At 47.3% G+C, this 17,775-nt stretch overlaps 2 protein-coding genes and 2 pseudogenes across 2 annotated transcripts; 1 reads left to right on the top strand and 3 right to left on the bottom strand.

The window, feature by feature from the left end:
- Positions 1–4,371: 4,371 nt before the first annotated feature.
- LOC136521818 (uncharacterized) lies at positions 4,372–6,062 on the bottom strand (annotated as a pseudogene).
- A 24-nt stretch (positions 6,063–6,086) lies between these two features.
- Positions 6,087–9,465, bottom strand: LOC136521817 (ADP-ribosylation factor GTPase-activating protein AGD12-like; annotated as a pseudogene).
- A 2,572-nt stretch (positions 9,466–12,037) lies between these two features.
- Positions 12,038–12,439, top strand: LOC136524268 (uncharacterized). The gene has a single exon (XM_066517702.1). It carries the CDS (start codon positions 12,038–12,040, stop codon positions 12,437–12,439), a length of 402 nt encoding a protein of 133 aa, XP_066373799.1.
- Positions 12,440–12,516: 77 nt separating this feature from the next.
- LOC136521816 (subtilisin-like protease SBT5.3) lies at positions 12,517–16,268 on the bottom strand. The gene is made up of 10 exons (XM_066515582.1): positions 15,785–16,268; positions 15,611–15,708; positions 15,345–15,509; positions 15,156–15,264; positions 14,534–15,068; positions 14,366–14,463; positions 14,042–14,287; positions 13,800–13,914; positions 13,487–13,700; positions 12,517–13,386 (listed from the first exon to the last, which is right to left on the bottom strand). Exons 1-10 carry the CDS (start codon positions 16,012–16,014, stop codon positions 12,833–12,835), a joined length of 2,364 nt encoding a protein of 787 aa, XP_066371679.1. The 5' UTR covers positions 16,015–16,268; the 3' UTR covers positions 12,517–12,832.
- Between the last annotated feature and the right edge of the window lie 1,507 nt (positions 16,269–17,775).

Raw genomic sequence — 17,775 nt, 5'->3', positions numbered from 1 at the left:
CTGCTCACTAGGTGGTTCGGCGGCTAATTGGCATCACCCACCAAGCCCGCACATCGGGCACCGCAAGAACCTACACCGAAAGTGAGGGTAGCTCAATGACACGCTCAACTAGAGTTGCTCTTCGCGGCTCCCGCGGGGCGAGCACAATGCCCCTCACAAAACTCTTCTCCAGAGCACTGCACACGCTTCTTGCGGGCTTCGACGGAGACCACCACCAAGCTGTCTAGGAGGTGGCAACCTCCAAGAGTAGCAAGCACCACCGGCTTACAACTCGATCATCTAGTGCCACTCAATGCAACCTCACGATGCAATCACACTAGAATCGCTCTCTCACACAATCAAATGATCACTATCAAGCATATGTGAGATGGAGGGCTCCCAAGCACTCTCAAGCATGGACACAAAGTCCCCTGAGGTGCTTAGCCCTAGCCATGGCCGAGACCACCTTCTATTTCTAGCCCCATGGGCTAAACTAGCCGTTACCCTTTCACTGGGCAAATTTTGGGACGACCGGACGCTCCGGTCAGATCGACCGAACGCACCCTGCCAGCGTCCGGTCAACGGATGCTCGCCACATGTTGCCTCTATTCAACCTCAGTCGCTTGATCTCAAAGGTCAAGTGATGACCGGATGTAGCTGCTTAAAGTGACCGGACGCTGAGCCCTAGCATCCGGTAAGCATCCAATCATGACCGGACACGTCCAGTCGGTCATAATCGGACGTAGCATTAGCGTCCGATCCTTCTCCAACTTCTCTGCGTTGCCTATGTCACCGTACGTCAGCCTGACCGAACGCACCGTGCCAGCATCTGATCGAAGACCGATGCCTGCGTGCTCTCTGCTGCCACTAACCGGATGCAGGACCCCAGCGTCCGGTCACTGCGTGACCAGCGTTCAGTGTACACTGTGAAACCCTATCTTTTCTATATAGGGCGTCAGTGGCACCGTCGGACTATCCACACTTTACGGGTGGACACTCCACCGGTGGAGTTTTGAACCTTTCTCGCCTCTGTTCCATCACCGAGTTGATCCACATCGACTCCAACTTCATCTCCTTTGTAAATGTGCCAACACCACCAAGTATACACCACCATATGTATGCGTGTTAGCATTTTCATAATCATTTTCCAAAGGATTAGCCACTCAACTTGCCACGCCACTCAATCCTAGCGACGATGCAAAGTTAGATCACTCGAGTGGCACTAGATGACCGATATGCAAACAAGTTTGCCCCTCTTGATAGTACGGCCATCTATAGTAAACCTAGTCATAAACTTCTCTACACACCTATGACCGGTGAAATGAAATGCCTTAGGTTATACCTTTGCCTTGCGCATTCCATTCTATCTCTTCCAATGTCGATGCAACACATGCACCAACACGATCAACAATGATACGATCTACTTCATATCATCACGTGATCATATTGGTTCATTGATCTTGACTTCACTTGCTTTTCACCGTTGCCTTCGTCCATTGGCGCCAAGTCTTGCTTAAGCTTCACCACCACGCAGTCCATTGCTCCAAAGCCTCCAACTTGCCCTTCACGCTTGCAACCGGTCCATCAAGCCAAGTCATGTCTTGATCTTCTCCACCTTGATCACATGACTCAATGTCCTGTCTCATTTACAATGAGCTCCTTCATCATCACATGTGTGAGCTTTGCAACATCTCCAAGCTATTTTCACCTTCATGGTATATGTTGCTCACACACATGTACCTGTGAACTAATCACCTGTGTATCTCATATAAACACAATTAGTCCACCTAGGTTGTCACTCAATTACCAAAACCACGCAAGGACCTTTCAGGCCCCCACCTCTATTTATTGCGCAGTGTGACAGGGGCCCTCTAACCATAGTGGGCTAGACGCCTCTGATCAGGGCGTGGATCAAAGGCCCAACTGGGCCATTGGGCCTAGTTTGGGATTGGAGATTAATCTAACAAAAACATCTGATTTTCTAGGTCAATGGGTAAATTAGACAGCACCCAACACTATACAAGCACTACAGTATTACTAGGGTTGGAGCCTTTGATAACATAAATTAATAATCCTTTCTGTTCTTGTCTAATGCCATACAGGAATCAGGAAAACACATTTACATTCCCTCAAGGGGCCGTTTGGATCCTTTCATTTGCAGGAATTAAAATCTACTTAATAAATTAGGCTATTTAGCTTAGAATTTGACATTCCAACACTTTCTAATGTTCACGTATAAGCCTATCTCAAATTCATAGGGTGAAAGATGGAAATTGATTCTATAGATCACCATTCTATGTTTCTACTTTGTAACTTATAACATGTTCTTCAACTCGCTCCCCTAAGGTAGAAATACAACACATAAGTATCTCTCTCGTATAGCTAACAATAATATACAAATATAATCCATATACAACCATATTAGCTTAATTAACATGTATCTAAATTATAATTATTAAAATGAATTCAAATGCAAGGATCCAAACAGGGCCTAAGGATAATCTGGTCATTTTTGCCATAAACCGAATTAGCTGGATTCAGGTTTGAACCTTCGCCCGCTCCAAGTTTCGCTAGAGCCAGACTTCTCTTTCCGGTCTCGCCCCTAGCCCGGCCTCACCACACGGGCATGAATAACAAAAACCTTGCCCTATAGGCACAGATAACAAGAACCTCACTCAAGGAGATTTTGGCTCATAGAAGCACGGAGAATCTCGTCCGCACATATTCTAACATGTTCTGGTAGAGAAACCAAACCATCAGAGTTGCTTGGAACAGCTAGGTAGCATAGTGGCGAGAAAAAGAACCAAACACACCCTTCGTTTACACTTTTCTTCGCATTTTTTGCCTTTGTCGTATTACATCGCTTGAGGGGGATCTATCATGAAAGTTTAGAGATAGCTGAAGCCGTCATCTTCAACTTCTAGCCTCTCTTCAAAGCAGCCATGAAAAAAATTCTTGAATGGCTCTAGGAGGATCCATGTGAACGGGGTTCTCCTTGCAGTGCATCATGAACCTGAGGTACTCCGATCATATTTTACAGAAAACCATTAACATATTAGAGGTCTCATTATTCACATAGTCACAGATCTCCGATCCTTCACATAGTCTCAGTAGTCTGGCACCTAATAAACAGAGACATATTTGGTCTCATACAAAGTCACAGCAGCCTGCTGGGGGGCTTAAGCCCCCCGCCCCACCTCTAGATCCGCCCCTGACTCTCATTTCCAAAGCCCCCCCCCCCCCCACTGCCTCTTCCTCCATGCTTCTAGGTTCACGAACGTGGATAGCCTCACCGTGGTCCTTGGCCCACTGGACGTCTGCCTTGGCATTCTCTCTCCGGCTACCCTCAGGTAGCATTTGCGCCTATTCCTCCCCTATGCTGGCACCTACGCCGTGGCGCTGACTAAATCAAGCGTCGTTCATGTCGAGCCCTCGATTTGGGTAGACGAACGAAGGTGGAGGAAGATTGGAGGTGCGAATCAGAGTTTAGGCACATACAGTGGTACGAAAGGACAAGTGTGTCTCTTTATATCCAACCTATCCTAATTGATAGTAATATAGATTTTGGTGAAAAATACTCTTCTAAAGCTTGTTTAATTAGACCTCCAAATACCTCGATTCTAGATTTCTCGCTAGCTAAAAATAGAGAGCAAGGATAACACTCTCTAGAGTGTTCACAAGGTATAGAGGGTGGAAAAAGATAGAGAAACATTTTTTATTCAAATGACTCTCTAAATAATGATTTAGAGCATGAGTTTAAGAATAATGATTCTTGGAGATGCTCTTAGGGGAGAAGTGGTGGTTTGTTGTGCTTAGGTTAGTTTTTCTTTAGGGCCCACTAATACTCGAATGGACATTATTATGCGGGGTGGATGGATATGCCTATTGTCGCCATTTCCTTGGCCCTATTTTATTGTCGACTTCGACAAAATATTCAATATCAATCCATCCCAAATTATAAGATGTTTTAGTTTTTCTAGATACGTAGTTTTTGCTATACACATAGATATACACTATGTCTAGATACATACTAAAAGCAATGTATCTAGAAAAGCCAAAACGTCTTATAATTTGGAACGGATGGAGTACTAATTAAGCATGTGGAGTGGTGCCATTTTATCAAAATCATAGAATAAATTCATGATGCACCGTGTCATTCTAAATGAGATGATTCCATGAACTAAATTTCTCATGACTAGACACGCCAAAAACAATGTAACCCATGCAGATTAAGGCCTCGTTCGGTTAGGAGGTTCCAGGTCGTTCCAGGCCAGAAATAGTTCCATACTAGTATAAATTATTGAAGGAACTATTGGCTGGGAATTATTCCCCTGCAAACCGAACGAAGCCTAAGGGCCCGTTCGGTTCAGGCAAAACCACACCAGGAATCATTCCATCTACTGAAAGCTTATACAAATTAAATAGCGATTCCGACCGGAAACTCTTCCTACAAGTCGTTCCTGATAAAACGAACGGGGCCTAAGGAAGCTCGTAGCGTCGGCGCCCAGTCCGATGGCCGGCGTGATATGACGCTCCATCCCTTGGGTGTTTTGAGTACATCCGAACACGCATAGCAGTGATCAAGGTCTATACCGTCGTCTGCCCTTTGCAACCCCATACGGCCACCTGCTATCGTCATCAGATAACAATAAACAAAATGTTAGTACGATTAAATTTTCGGAAATATTTTAGTAGCCAACTCACTATTATTTCAAAATTCAGGCTAGGACTGAATATATAGAGGAGATGGAGATTATAGGGAACACTAACCAACTTGGTCGTCCTTTTCTTTCAAGGGGCGAAAGCACGTCAAAGTCGTGAAGCCTTGTCCCTGTAGGTTCAGCTCTGCAAAGAAGAGCTCCTGCTGGGAACCTTCTCCCTTTGCCCTCGCAGTGAAGTTGACATGGGCATAATAACCGCTACCGTGAAGCATGACATTACTCTTGGTAGCCTCGATAAGTTCATACTTCACTTCGTTTCTTGGGCCATCATTGTGACATTTCAGCGATGTTTCTGCGAATGAAATGGCTTGACGAACCACCACACAAGGATCTGCGATGTAACCAGGTGGGTTCATATCGCCATACTCCAAATCATCACAATTGAATGGCCCGACATCCTGATTGGACTGAAATGATGAATCCGTATAGCTGGATATAGGGCTGTTGTCGTTGTAGTATGCCTCCTCACAGGTGGCGGTGGCGGTGGCGGTGGCAGTCCATAATCGTCTAAAGATGAGTTTCTATAATAACCAAAAAGAAGAAGGGTGAGAAGAATTAAGATTAAATTACCGTAGGCATGCAATTAACTCACCACAACCACACTGCGACTTCAATTTGATTAAACGTGAGTCCCACTTAATTACTGACCTTATCATCACCGGAGAATAGCCGTTGGGTAGAGTACATGATGATGGAGATGTTGGAGAATCAGGCTGCTCGTCCACAGGTGTGCTAGTAATCCGGTCTCTCCTGCAGCTTCAGAAACGGCACACAAATAGCTCGTAAACTATACACTTCACTTAAATAAAGAATAATAATGATGAGGAGCGAATCGAGAGACTGCCTGCCTAGCAGTTTTTTTTTCCACTCACCTAGAAAGACGGAGAGGAGAGGGAGCATGTGGTGGCTCCCCCATCTTAGTACTGTGATCACTTCCACAACCAGTTGCAGGAGAAGCAGGAACCAGATTCGCTGTCCTTGTGTCCTCCATCAATCGCAAATTCGCAATCGCAACGACGACTCCGCGTGGTGTGGGTGGTGGAGGGAGGAGATCGGGCGGCGCAAGGAGGGACGAGGGAGGAGGAGATCGGGCGGAGACGTGGTGGACTGGCCAGCCAAAGTCCAAGAGGCCAGCCAGCCCAACCTTCCCTGCCCTTTGCATTTTATGGAACCCGCCTCGACTCGGACATGGAGTCCGTCTCTGTCCGCGGCACCAACTATACATGGGCTACTGGCGAGACCTGCGAGGATAGGCCGGCCCAGTTGGGTAAGCCCACGGTGAGGTGCCCTCTTGGTCTCCGGCCTAATCTGCCTCCAGCCCACTACGCCGTCGATTTGCTAGGCCCATCTCTGCACAAAGGCCCCGTCCCCGCTCCCCGTCGACCTTGCCGTCTGCTGCCGGCGCCGGCCGATAACGACCCAACCACAAGGTCAATGAGCTCGCGGACCGTCTTAGTAACCTCGGGGTATCCCCAAAGATCGCAAGCGACCTCATGTTGAGATTGTCAGGATGCCTGCAGTGTTTTAGAGTAATCTTCCATTGCTTACAATCTCATGAACTGATGAACCACATATTAGGTGCGTTATTATGACTTACGAGTCATTGAGTCCTCAAATTACCATGCTACCTAATTACCAAAATGTTCCATCAGCATCACAGCCGCAAAGATAGTTTACAACACTGCAGGCATCCTGACAGTCTGAAGATGACCAAGAACATCACGACTTATGTCACAAACATGCATCACATATAGGTGAATTTTGAATTCTACTGATTGAGAGGTATCCACTCCAGCTCCAGTTCTACCTCCCCGGATTCCACGTTCTGCAGCCTCAGAAAGACCTCCTGCTTGACCTTGCCACCGATGACATTGACGGCGCTGTCCCTTGCCAGCGCATTGTCCGGGGACTTGAGCCACTTGCCGATCTGCATGTCCGCGAGTAGTTCAGGGTCGCCAAACGCTGTAGCTGCACTGATCATCGGCTGCAGGTCTATCTCGGCATCGCCCATTTTGTCATCCTTTGATAGCATGCCAACACTTGCTGGGTTGTGAGAAAAGGAGTTTGTTAGATGCTATTACCTCTGAATCTGAATCTGAATCTGAAGTTTATGGTTAACATGTTTGTAATAAGGAGTGTGGACTTACGAGCTTCAGAGGCCCGTACTGCTGAGGGACTGACAGCTTAAGCTCTTCATTCCAAACAGGATTCAGATTACGTTTAATCACATAAATATTTGCTTTCTGCAGAGAGCAATGCTAATATCAGCTGAAATGGTCTGAATGAGACGAGGATAAACAATGAGGAATCTATCAGCTAGGGCTAATCATTTTGGTGAAATGTAATACCTGTTGTCCTAGGGTCAGTACAACATAGGGGTCACTACTTATCAGGTCTCTTACAGCTAATTTAGTCCCTCTTATTACTTTAACTTTTAGTATTCCGATAAACTCAACCATTCCAGCCTGCAAAATATATGAAGCAAAGGATGCTTAAAAGGCCATTGTGACATTGAAGGTCAAAATTGACTCTTTTATATAGCCAAATTTAACTAACAGTTAAGTCAAACTTACCTCACTGTTGAAACTAGCAGAAAGAGAGACATTCTGCCCGTATGTTTCCGAGAGCCGGTAGCCTCTAAAGAGCCCTTAGAGCCCTTATTAGAAAGGGTTAAGTCCAATTTATACCCTTCAACTTGCAGCAAAGTTCGGATTTCAACCTCGAACTTCAAAACCGGACAACTTTGGCCCTCCAACTCTCGAAAAAGTTCAATTTTCAACCTTCGGGCGGTTTTGCGGGTGAACAGTAACTTTTGATATTTTCGGGAGCGCCGAAATTTTATATTATTTTTTCGAGCATCTTAACGTCCTCAAATGAAAAAACTCAAAACTACAAAGTTGTAGATCTCATCGAGGTCTACAATTTACATATAAAAATTATCTTCATCCGACATCGTATTGAAGGGTTTTCTATTTTTTGAAATTTGAGTCTCATCACGTGATAAAATATGGTGCTGAAATTTTATATTATTTTTTCGAGCATCTTACTATCCACAAATGAAAAAACTCAAAACTACAAAGTTGTAGATCTCATCGAGGTCTACAATTTACATATAAAAATTATCTTCATCCGACATCATATTAAAGGGGTTTCTATTTTTTGAAATTTGAGTCTCATCATGCGTGAAACAATTTTGTAGTTTTGAGTTTTTTCATTTGAGGACGTTAAGATGCTCGAAAAAATAATATAAAATTTCGGCGCTCCCGAAAATATTAAAAGTTACTGTTCATCTGCAAAACCGCCCAGAAGGTTGAAAGTTGAACTTTTTCGAGAGTTGGAGGGCCAAAGTTATCCAGTTTTGAAGTTCGAGCTTGAAATTCGAACTTTGCTGCAAGTTGAAGGGTGTAAATTGGACTTAACCCTATTAGAAACTAACCCTAGTCTTGGCTTCAGAAATTCTTGGAGCTCATACTTCGACCTGAGAGGTTGCAAAAACTACTCGTGTTCAGCAGTTACTATATCAAGTAAGTCTTTCTTTTGCATAGGACTGTTCTATCATTCGTACTAAGCTCTTTAATTAGTGAAATTGTAGGGTGCAGATTAGCCATAGTGGTTGTGACAAAAGACAACAGCTCATATTTTAAACTGAATGGCTAGCTAAATGTTGTCAAAAACTAAACTTACCGACTCTTAGCATCATAATTTTTCATACTTCCCAAGCAAACTATTTGCTTATCTCAGGTACCTGATGAAATCAGCTCTCTCTTCCTGGCTAGAATCTGGATGCGGCTTGTGATAGCCCTCTGGCAGAAATGCTTCATATATAGCATTGGCATAAGAGTTTCCACCAACTTCTATCATGGAGTTGATCTCATCATCTGCGCATTGATCTAGAGTGACTGACAGCACCTGTGTCAAGCAGAAATTCGCTTCAGCCAGAACATTCTTCAAGCTGCTACAGCACATAGAAATTCTGAAAAAGGAGTGACAAAAGTACATAGTACAATCATCTTGCCATTTAAAATGTTTTGCTTCTACGGAGTATTATTGAAATAGGAAAACCTCACTCACATACACATGCTAGAGCGCAAGAATTAACATTATTTCTATTTGCAATGAATAACCTTTGAAACATGTGTCCCAAGGCTTCTGTGAACACCAGAGCATTTTAGACAAATGAATACTCCAATATTAGCTGATCTGCAGGAACAGAGTTAGTTATTCACAAGGAGTCAAGTAGTCAAGGGATCAAAGATATTGATGTATGTAAGTTTGAGCAATGACTATGCATAACATTGGGATTACGAAACAAAAAAAAACCTTGACAATTACTCAAACTCTAATATGTTCAGATATCTGCCTAGTAATACTTCACATCGAAATGCTCACATATTGAAGTCAAGAGCAGAGTACTTACGCCCATTTGGGATCAGGTGCACTGCAGTCAGCACATATGCGGTTGTCGCTCTTTTGCAGCAACTCTCTGAGCTTCCTTGTCATATCTGATTTTGGGGTAAGGAACATGACCTATGTTAGAGGCTTAGAGCAAGCGCTAACTGCTAAGAGATAGTATGTTTTGTTTCCGGTTAGCAAGTGATGTTGAGTAATCACACGCATATGACATGCTGAAGCGGCAAGAAATGGATTAGATGTCGACCTGCAGGCTGCAGTTCGCCTAGCTTCGTGCCGGGGTTTGGATCTCCAGAATTTCTCCGCTGCGTTTTCCAAGGGAATTGTCTGCCATGAGCAGTGCACGGGAGCGGGGGGTCTGTTTGGTCGCCTTCGTAATTTGTTAATCTTTGGACTTTGGAGCTCAGCCACAGAACATACCATACCATAGGATGTGGACCCGGGCGAAACCAGTGGGACTGTGGGAGTGCGCTGTCGGCAAGGGAATGGATTTAGGTTCACAGGGAAGGGAACTGAAGAGTGAAGAGCTTGACATTTTTAGAGTAGCATAGCATAGTTTTTGTCTGTTCTACCGAAACTTGCGGTTCAATTAACCCTACACAGCCTGACCACTTCTGGAGAAAATTTACTGCACAGTCCATTATTTGCTGAAAAGATTAAATAAGGAGAAATTTACAGTGGGGAGAAAATATGAGCCATTCATAGGGCGAGATGAAAACAAATAAAAGATACACATATAAAAGTACCTAGAAATATCAAATAGGTAGGGACAGTACTAAAAAAATATGTGAGACCAGTACTAAAATAGGTAGAGCAGCTTCAGATTGCCCTGTATTTATTTATTTTGAATATGGGTAGATCGGTAATTTTAGAACTTCATTGAAGGGCAAATTGAGATTTTCCAGCCCATCCCTATCGAGCAAACTCATCGCGCAGCTACTGATAAGCCAGATTCGCTTTCTTGTAAGGGGATGCAGTGATACTATGGGATATGTGTCACCGGATGCTGGGATGTGATGGCACTGTGGAGGATGCGGGATGTGTCACCGGACATTGGGATGCGGTTGTACAATAGGAGATGCGAGGGCAAAGGTGGACAAGGGGCAGATGGGGAATGGATAATAAGATTGGAGGTCCATATTTAGAGACAAAGTCAATATTATTATATACCGTTATATATATATATATATATATATATGCTCTGTTTGTTTGGTTGATAAGTTATGGCTGAAAGTACTGTTGGTTGATTTGTTGTGAGAGAGAAATATTGTTCGTTGGTTGAAAAAGTATGGTTTATAAGCCAAGCGAACAGAGCGATAAACTTAGCAAAATATCTTATTGTAGTCCAGTGATAAATGTTTTCAAATCTGCATAGGAAGGGGCTGGGTTTGATTTCCATGTGGCATTGTTCTCTTTTGCATGCGTACATATTTCTCAAAAGAAATGGGTGATCACTACCACTCTGATTGAGTATTTAAGGATTTCATAATCATAGGACAAATATAAATAGTTAAAGCTAAGGGCGCATTCAAATCATTCAAGCAACCTGGCTACCATCCCTACTCGTCGCCTATGGTTGCTAGAATAATTGGTCAAGCCTCCGGGTGGCGTCCTCCGTGACTAGAGTTCGAATCCTGGGTTAGGTGAATTTCTAGTCGGCGGTGTGGAAAAAAAACCCTCGTCTATCCCGCGTTTCTAAAGCACAAGTAAAATGGACCGGCACTCTCATCGGGTAACGGGCCCCTATGTGCGGGCAGGACATGGGGTTCGGGGGTTTTCTCGGGCTGGGTGAGACGTCTCTATCTTAAGCTAAAATAGCTCGGGGGTGTCTACCCCGCAGCCCGAGTTTTTTTTTACCATCCCTAGTCGTCCCAAAAATGATGCAATTGGCTTCATAGTATGTCAAATGCCTTATTTTTCAAAAAAAAAAGAGTCAAATGCCTTAAATTTGACTAAAATTTCCATGAAAAATGCATAGATTTATCATATTTAGTAAGCATCATTAGATTTTTATTGAATATATTTTTATAGTACATATACTTGAAGTCATAATATTGGTAATATTATTAAATAGTTTAACTTAGGGTAAATCTAAAATTGTGTTGTTTCTAGGATAGAGATTCTAGTAAATAAACCCATCAATACTTTACCAATTCATACCATTTACCTATCAACTTATACCATTTTTGGGGGGGAAAGTTGAAGTACAGCCGTACAGGATTGTTGTTGGCGAAGGTATGTTTATCTCCATCATATGCATTTTTATTTGCAAACCCTAAAATATAATTTTAAAAATGCTATCAACCTTTCCATATCATAAGCCCTTGTCGCTTGAACATTAAACACTAAATTTTTTTCTCGAACACGCACTTAGACGTGTGTTTTATTGAACACTAAATTTTGTTTTGAAGAAAATTTGCGCAATCAAACCTTCTACGATTGCTAACCTTGTGTGGGCTAGTAAAGCAGGTTCCGAGAATTTGAGAAGACCGACACACAAGAAGGATTTGGCAGAATAGTTTGGCTCAAAAAAAGATTAAATGCCCAAAAATGATGTTGCACTTCCTATGGCGTCTCGGGCAGAATAGTTTGGCTCTGTGGGTGAACCGAAAAAGCCGGGGTAGCTAGATACCTGTGCGGAAGGTTCGATGATAGCGGGCATCTATCTGTTTTTCAAGTGCAAGACCGTATGCAGGTTGTGGAATGATCTGCAATTGGATCACGTCAGAGCTCTTATGGTGTAAAGGAGTGGTGGATGAAATAGTGAAACTAAAGAAGATACACATCGTCAGGTGACTATACTAGTGTACCTTTGGTGGTCGGAGAGGTGTGGAGTTCGTGAAGGGGAAATACCAAGAAGTAGTGCACATCTGGCTCAATTAATCAGGTCTTATGCGGAGGAATGCTCCCCTCTGAAACAGATCGGCATGGAGCCTGCACTGCCCCGGCCTAGAGCAGTCTGGAGTAGACCACCTGATGGCTTTGCGAAGCTGAACTATGATGGAGCATTCAAACAAGGTGATCGTTCTGGAGCATGGGGTTTCGTGCTGGGCGACGGTGATGGAACCGTTATCAGCTCCGAGTATGGTAGACTGGGGAAAGTCTTGGAGCCGGTTCACGCGAAGATCATTGCTTGCTTGCAGGCACTGCAGAGAGCAGTCGAACTCGAGATACAGAATGTGGTTTTGGCAACAGATGCCACAATGGTTGTTCAGGCATGGACCTCATCAGAGTTCGTCCGGGTACAATCTACAATCTCAGTACGAGATAGTATTCCAGCTTGTATCCAGGTTCTGGTGGCCGAAGATTTGGTATTGGTTACTGCATAATGGAGTTTACTAAAAAGAAGGATCTAAACAGTCTACAATTCTTTTTGTTATCCAGATCTATACATATTCGTGAGTCCTCTAGCTTATAGCTTACTAGAATCAAGAGCCATGCATTCCTTCATGTCAAATGAATGATCTATTGGTCTTTCAGTTATCGTCTTGAACTTTAGTTTTGAACCTGTAATGAGTTTATTTCTTGGTGTGTGTAATTGTTTTAAGTTTTAGACTGAAGCTTCTTTGTTGAAAAAACTTGAAGCTCGGTTTTTCCTTTATCTAAAAAAGATCCAAACCACATTTATCCTCCCTAATGATCGAAGCTGCCTATCTTTTTCCCTCTCTCCAACTAGCTAGATTCCTAGTTCGATCCACCAATAGACAAACTGTTCAAGTTCTTCACCCCTGCGTCGTCTTCACTACCAGTGGACTCCTCACCTGATGGCTCCCATCAGACCATACGATGGCGCCAAATGCGTAGCCCGCGGGCGGGGCAGGGTCCCTGACCGTGAAGCTCACGTCGAACTCCTTCTCCTCGCCGGCTTCCCTGAACAACAGCATCGCCGGTGTCACCGACACGTGCACTCCCTCGGGCTCCTTGACGACGGCGGCCGTGTACGTCCCCGGCAGCCCGACGTTCTTGAGCCTGCGCCGGACCATCGTGGTCGTGCCGGCGGGGAGACCGTGGGCAGTGATGGACGGGTAGTTGAGGTCGTGGAGGCTCATGGGAGTGCTCGGGCACACGAACGACCCCTTGTTGAAGAGCTCCATGGCCGTCGCGTTGTACCCGAGCGCGCAGAGGAAGTCGAGGTAGTCCACGATAGTCATGTCGTACACGAGCCCCGGGTCCAGCGCGCGGCTCGGGAAGACGTGGCCGGCGCCGTAGCTGAACGGCGTCGCCGGGGCGTGGGACGAGTTCAGGATCGGCTTCCGCTCCGCGTCCAGCTCCGTCGCTGCAGCCAGCTCGAGTCCGTCAGTTATCGTTCGACCAGGGTGGTCGTCCTCATCGACGCCGGCGGCCAGACGTTGGACCGACGTGAGGAGCTTGCTTACCGCTGGTCATGATCGCCGACTTGATCGCGGAGGGGCTCCAGTCCGGGTGGAGGGTCTTGATCAGGCCAGCGATGCCGGAGACGTGCGGGCACGACATGGACGTGCCGGACAGCATGTTGAACGCCACGCGCCGCTTGTCGAACGACCTGTCTGTGGGCGCCGTCGCGCCGCTCCACGCCGCGATCACGTTCACCCCCGGCGCCGTGATGTCTGGCTGCGCGAACCAATACAATCCAGGGTGACATGTGGCATCAGAGCTCATGGTGATCATGGACAAATCGATGAGTCTGTGGAACCCAAATCAGTAAATCACCTTGAGGATCTCAGGGTTGACCGTGTTCGGCCCCTGAGATGAGAAAGCCGCCATGACCGGCGCCGGCCTCATGCCCAAGATCGTCCTCCCCTTGACGACGAACCCGGACGGAATCCTTAACACACATATTACACACGAGTTTGTCAAAGCAACATATAGCTCATCACGTATTTATGTTGAACATTTTCCTGCAGGGGAAAAAAAAAGTAACATGTTTGTAAGGAGAGTAGCCATTGGCCTACTTGGTGTTCTTGATGTACTCCCAGAGGGTGAGCCCGTTGGCGTAAGAGATGTGCACGGCCGGGAGTACGTGCGGGTCGGCCTCGAGGTCGTTCCCGGTGGCCTCGTCGTTGACGAGGATCATGGCGGCGCCGCCGGCGTGGCGGACGGCCTCGCCCTTCTCCACCCTCGTGGTGATCCCTCTCAGGCACACCACGATCTTTCCCCTGACCTTCTCGGGGTCCAGCGACCCCATCAAGCACAACTGGCTGCACAAGCACGAACGCGCATGCATGGTCAATACATTGCACACTGTGATTAGTACAGTTAACGATGAGCTAACTTACGCGTCTTTCGGCGTGCTGCCAGGATGTGTGGCTTCGTCGCCGCTGATGATCGGGTAGAAGCCTTTCCCGTGCAGCCATCTCTCCGAGAGGCTCATGCCCTGACAAACCACTAGGCATGTAAGGTGTGTATGCATGGCGCACGCAGTGCAGAAGCTTGCACGCACGCACCTCGACCCTGGTGTGGTTGAAGACGGCGAAGGCCGAGAACTCCCTGTCGACGGAGCTGGCGGCGACGGTGAGGATCCACGGCGCGACGTTGGTGACGGTGCCGAGGTCCGGGCCGTTGTTGCTGGCGGAGCAGACGACAGCGACGCCGGCCTTGACGGCGTGGAGCGAGCCGATGGCGACGGCGTCGAGGAGGTAGTCGGTGGCGTCGCCGCCGACGGAGGCCGAGATGACGTGCACGCCGTCGGCGATGGCGGTCTCGAACGCCGCGAGGACGTCGGCGTCGAAGCACTCGCTGCCGTTGATGGGGCGGAAGCAGACGCGATAGGCCGCCACGCGCGCGCGCGGGGACCCGCCCCGCGCCGTGCCCACGCCGTACCCGAACGCGCTCGCGCCGCGCACGGCGGCCCCGCCCGCCGTGGACAGCGTGTGCGTGCCGTGCCCGTTCTCGTCCCGCGGCGTCTTGAGCGCGTCGTCGAGCGGGGCGCCCGACGCCGCCGCCCAGCCCTTGTTGAAGTAGCGCGCGCCGATGAGCTTGCTGCCAGATCCATCACCGTCAGCATGATCAAACTGCCGACGTTCTAGTACGTCGATGTGACGACTGTGATCTGTAAGGTGAACTGACCTGTTGCATTGGAATTTCCTGTCGTGGTCGTTCTGGCAAATCCCTTTCCAGTCGTCTGGGATGGGCCCCATCTCGCCCTCGTCGAAGCTCTTGGACTCCGGCCACACGCCTTCATCACGTCGCATGAAGAGCAAATCAAATTACAGAGACCCCACAGGCGATGGCGGCGATGCGAGAGATGAGATGTACCTGAGTCGAGGTTGCCGATGATGGTGTCCTCGCCGTACCTGGCCTTCTCCCAGGCCGACCAGTGCGGGGCGTCGCCGCCCCTCTCGAGCCCCATGAACTGCCACGACCTCGTCGTGTGCAGCTTGCGGCCCCTGTTCGGGAACACCGACACCACGCCGGGGTACCCTGAAATGGCACCATGCAATGCATTTCAGAAGAATATATATAGATCGTGATAGATAGATAGATCATGCGAGTGTTCGTTCGATCAGTGGGTGGGGGCTCACTGGCGATCTCGGCGGCGTCGCCGGGCTCGAGGTTGGCGGCGAAGCCATTGATGTGCTTGGTGTACGAGTAGAAGATGGCCCGGCGCGCCTTCTCCCGGCTGCATTGCATCGACACGGCGGTTACATTTTGAACCTCAGGAAGAGCGGGAGGAGCTGGAAAACGACGGCGCTTACTTCCCAAGGACGGCGCCGAGGAGGTCGTAGTGCGAGTCGGCGGCCCGCCGGGACGCCACCTCCGGCGACACGCCGTCGTCGCGCTGCGGGTGGCCGCCGAGGTACACGACGTACGACGACGACGGCGGCGGCTTCCCGGAACCGGAAGCGAGCGCCGCGGGGCTCTGCAGCAGCGAACAGAGGAGGACGAGGAGGACGGCGGCAGATGAGACAGCCGTGCTGGTCTCCATGCCTGGCCCGCAACGAGAGTACGTGGTCGACGGAGGGAGGGAGGGATCGGTGCGGCGGCGGCGGCGGCGCGAGTCCAAAGAGGAGTGCTCGTCAGTCGTGAGCTCGTGCTAAGTTAAAGGAGGTGGGAGAGGTGGTGCGCCCGCGGCGCTGCGAGAGGACTCCGTCGTGCTCCCGGCCGCATGCCGGTTTTGCGCAGATCTCTCAGATCTGACGAGCATCAGTTGCGGCCCAATGCAACCGCCGTTGCATATTTGCATGGGCGCTGCGATGCGAGAATCAGAAACCGGGAATGGTCCACGTCTCGTGCGACGGATGCGTTTTGTTCTCCTCGTGTCACATTACTCCACTCAGTCATTCGTCAAGGCATGTAACTGGTCCATAACCTCATGTTGGGCCCAATGCAAGAAAGTAGACCGAGATAGGCCCATCTTAACATCATCCGACAAAGCCTAGCAGCGAATGAAGTGGCTTGTTCGTCCCTTGTTCGTGCTCAAGTGGGTGGGTCGCACACTCTCTACTTAACACTCCACGTGGACTTGCAAGTAGCGACAGGTGGCGTGTTGAATGAAGAGAACGTGACCCAGCAACAAGGCAGCAAGCCAAGCCATGACTTGAGCACACCGGCCAGGTTCAGTTTTCTAATGTCAAAGAAAAACCTTGAAAGTGGTGTGTAAGTGTAACTATGTACACTTTATACTTGTCAAAAAAGAGAGAAGCAAATTTCCAACGACCTCGAATGATTGTGCAAAAGTCAAAAGCTTACTCACGGCTTTTACGTCGTATGGTTCACGTTAACATGTGACATCAGCAATGTGCTAGGCTTCTAGTTGCTCGGATTAATTCTCGGATAAAGCCCACACTTGGTCCTCTAGTTTTTAGTCTCCAATGATATTTGTCTGATTATTATTATTAGAAGAGAAGGGTTACAGCGAACCGGAACCGGTACAAAACTAGGTGTTGTACGTTCATCATCGATACATGTTTTTAGTAGCTTTATATAACCGAGGCAAACTGAACAAGTTTCATTTGAAAAAATAAAAAGAAAGATTAAATAACATATAGGTTTGTTATTAGCTACTTCCGTCCGCCACAGCGACTAGGGAAAAAAACTCACTCGTTCGCCTCACATCTAAAGCACAAGTCTGTGGTCAGCTCATCTCACGGAGCTACGGTACCGCTGCGTATGGGTTGGGCAGGGGTTCAAAGAGTTTTCTCGATCTACGTGAGAAGATCTTCTTCTTAAGCTAGAATACCCGGGGTCTGTCTCGTCACCGCGAATCGAGTTTTTTTTATTAGCTACTTCTGTCCTAAAAAAAGCAATTTTAACTCCATCCCTAAGTCAAACTTATTTTTTTTAGAAATGGGTACTGATAAGATATGAGTATATGACACAAATAAATACATACGAAAACGTATTCCATGAAAACCCAATCTAAGGATACTCATTTGGGATCATAACTATAAGTATTCATTTATAAAATTTAATTAAACTTTAGAAGGTTTGATTTAGAGCAAAATTAGAATACTATTTTTTGGGATAGAGAAACCGTATTTATAAAGGCTGTGTTCGCTCCCGCGTTATAGCCGCTGTGGCTGCGGCTGCAGCAATTCTATGTACATTAGCTGCTAGTTCTTAAGTCGCAGCCATTAGAGATGGCAACGGGACAGATTCGGATCGGGTGGAGTCTCTGTGCACTCGAAATCAAAACCCGAAACCGCACCGACCACCATTTCAGGTGATAATTCGTCCCTAAAACCAA

The sequence above is a fragment of the Miscanthus floridulus genome, chromosome 18 (genome assembly GCF_019320115.1).
Source record: "Miscanthus floridulus cultivar M001 chromosome 18, ASM1932011v1, whole genome shotgun sequence".
Lineage (NCBI taxonomy): Eukaryota > Viridiplantae > Streptophyta > Magnoliopsida > Poales > Poaceae > Miscanthus > Miscanthus floridulus.
This window is presented reverse-complemented; position numbering and strand designations above follow the sequence as displayed.

Bases quoted from the DNA above. Each gene is read 5' to 3' on its own strand.
- LOC136524268 (XM_066517702.1), top strand. From the start codon at position 12,038: ATGGAGCCTGCACTGCCCCGGCCTAGAGCAGTCTGGAGTAGACCACCT.
- LOC136521816 (XM_066515582.1), bottom strand. From the start codon at position 16,014: ATGGAGACCAGCACGGCTGTCTCATCTGCCGCCGTCCTCCTCGTCCTC. The intron at 15,510-15,610 runs GTGAGCCCCCAC...GTGCCATTTCAG, and splicing joins CGACGCCGCCGAGATCGCCA to GGTACCCCGGCGTGGTGTCG. The intron at 15,265-15,344 runs GTACATCTCATC...GACGTGATGAAG, and splicing joins CATCGGCAACCTCGACTCAG to GCGTGTGGCCGGAGTCCAAG.